General features: G+C 48.5%; 1 protein-coding gene across 1 annotated transcript in view; it reads right to left on the bottom strand.

Moving 5' to 3' along the window:
- pde9aa (phosphodiesterase 9aa) overlaps positions 1-2691 on the bottom strand; it is a 19771-nt gene that overhangs the window by 7012 nt on the left and 10068 nt on the right. Inside the window, 1 exon segment of the mRNA XM_083682495.1 lies at positions 2645-2691. This exon segment is cut by the window's right edge and continues 48 nt beyond it. Within this exon segment, the coding sequence (XP_083538621.1) occupies positions 2645-2691 (47 nt within the window).

Here is a 2691-nt window from a genome sequence, read left to right as displayed (position 1 = left end):
CTGCTAGATAGATCCAACTTTGGTGCTTGCTGGCATCCAGCTTCATTGTCTGATATAAGGAACAAACAGTCTTGTCATGCTGTGTACTTCAAGGCTGAAGCATGAAGTCTTCTATTAATATTAACTGCTGGCGTCCTCTATTATCTCAGTCAGGTCATCAGATTGATACACATGATGACAGACCCCTTATCAGGACTCTTTGGACTGTAGCGTGTCTGATTTGTACTCTCAGTCCTCTCCTCTTCTTCCCTCGCTCTCTATCTCCCCCCCCTGCCCCCCCCCCCCCCCTCTCCATCTCTCTCTCTCTCTTTCTCTTGGCAAATAAAAGGCCTGGTCGCCACAGACAGCACTCAGAGGCCCATTAGAACAGGTGTCCATGGCGACCAAGGTGAGGATGGGGACAAGTCTCCGTGGACACCGCGCGGTTGTCATGGCGACCAGGTATCCAGTGGGCGCACTAGGGATGTGGAGTGGCGTTCCCCCCCCCGTCCCCCCCCGCGCCACCGCCCCCGCCCCCGCCCCCGGGTTGGAAGGGAGGCCACAGCCATTTTTAAGCTACGGAAGCTCTCCGGGTGCTCTCGCCATGTTGATTTCGAGGTCACGGAAGAGGGAAGCAGCTGCTGCGAGGGTACCACCAACGCCACGTGTGAGAGCACATGCTACGGTTACATAGAGCCATGAGCGTCTGAGAGCACATTTGTTGCCTGTCAGCACACGCTAGCATGTTTCTGTTAACGTGTGTCAGATCGCAATCTGCTGTTTTTTTACTGGAGGATGTAAAGGATGAGGGGGTGGGTTGAGATGGAGGCACACACTTTGAGTCCGCACACGCACACACGCGCACACACACACACACACACACACACACACACACACACTCACACACACACACACCCTCGGGTGACGGCCATGCAAGCAAATATTCATGCATGAATGCCCACACACACACACACACACGCACACACACACACACACACACACACACAATCTCACAGGACTATGATGTACATGGTTTACATTTAGGTTCCTAATGTTTCACCAAAGACCCTGAGGCAGCCACCCCACCGAAGAGAAAACAAGCCTCCCAAATCACCACACAGCCATTGCAGCAACAGACCTTCAAACTGAGGCTCCTGCTTCCGATTTAATGATTAAAGAGCGATTACTGATTAAATATTCCAGCTGAACCGCAATGGCGGGACGGTGTTGGGGTTTGGGTTGTGATAAACATGTTGACACGGGACACTTTGTCATACAACACTTGCAGGGCTGACTGAAGCAACACCTAGACACACGGGTCCAAAAAACACAACAACGCTGTACTGGAATCTGGCATATCAAGACATCTTTATCGATTAGGTTTTATGGCCCCTTTTATGGTCTGGTTACAGCCAACTAACACATCCACTGAAAGGCTTGAAGCCTGCGTAAAGTAAGCAAGAAAGCATAAAACAAGGGCGGTAAAGTACAAGGTGAGAACTTCCTGGTCGTGTAGTGGAGGTGGTTCGTTCGTGAAATCAGTATCCTTGCCTGACACATTAGCTTAACAAGTTTGCCTGTCTTCCACGGCCAGAGACCTAGGTTCAAACTCCGGTCAGTCACATTAGGTAATGGGCAGAAATAGCAGAGAGCTTTAGTACTATCAGCAATCACTAGGGTCAAGGGTCAAGGGTATGCATGGTATAAACGACAATGCAGGTCTTTGACGGCGTCTGTCAGACAATAATTCTCATGCGCATTCCTCTCGCCTAATACAAGGTCAAAAGCCAGTTAAAGTGGAGTTCTAGAGCACATATTCAATTAATCTAATCACACAATCAAACACCCAAGGAAAACAGCTGAATTATCATGGCATGTCCTCATGGCATGTCCTCACTGTCGTGATGCAATAGACGCCAGGCTAAAGATACAATTCAGACAGTGAACCGTTTTTGAATAAAAAAAACAAAAAAACAAACATACTTTGCCTTTTACAATAAACAAAACACTCCACCACCGCATTGAGGTCAAAGGGAGTCTCTCCTCAAAGCGGAACACCTTTATATGAAAATGAAGAACATCTGAACATTATGGCTTAATCACCGAACGCTTCCTGTCGAGTTAATATGTGGCGATTCAAGCCCATTAAATCGGCCTTTCTCAGGTATGCTATTAACACAATGCCGCAGGGTCCGCTGGCGACACACGGCACACTGGCCGAGAGCCACATGTACTTAACCTACATGTTGACTTGACTTTGACTTTGAGCTGACTGGACGATAAGTCCCCATTCTATGCAGATTTCAGTGCATCTGCAGTCCCGTGTCCCGATTCCCCTGGATTGAAATACAGGAAAGTGTTGTTGCACCATCATGCAACATCATCTTTAAGTCCATACCCTCCAATTGACTTGAGGTGATCTTAGTGCTATGAAGATTTGGGGAAACTTTGTCGGTCAGTGTGCTTGTATGAGCCTGAGCCTGAGCCTGCGTCCTAGCATATGGAAGATGAACACCTCATGGTGAAGTTGCCTCTAGAATCAGTTTACCATCCCTGAACCCTAACTTTGACCATCAGGGGGGTAAACCAGCTAAACTGAGCCTAGATCAGTCCTCAGGGGCCACTTCTCCCTAGGGATTCATCTACTGTAGGACCTAGAATCAACCAACAAGTAACCAACGTGACTCACGCTCAACTCTTTTCTCCAGCATG

Source organism: Argentina silus (genome assembly GCF_951799395.1).
Source record: "Argentina silus genome assembly, chromosome: 12".
Lineage (NCBI taxonomy): Eukaryota > Metazoa > Chordata > Actinopteri > Argentiniformes > Argentinidae > Argentina > Argentina silus.
This window is presented reverse-complemented; position numbering and strand designations above follow the sequence as displayed.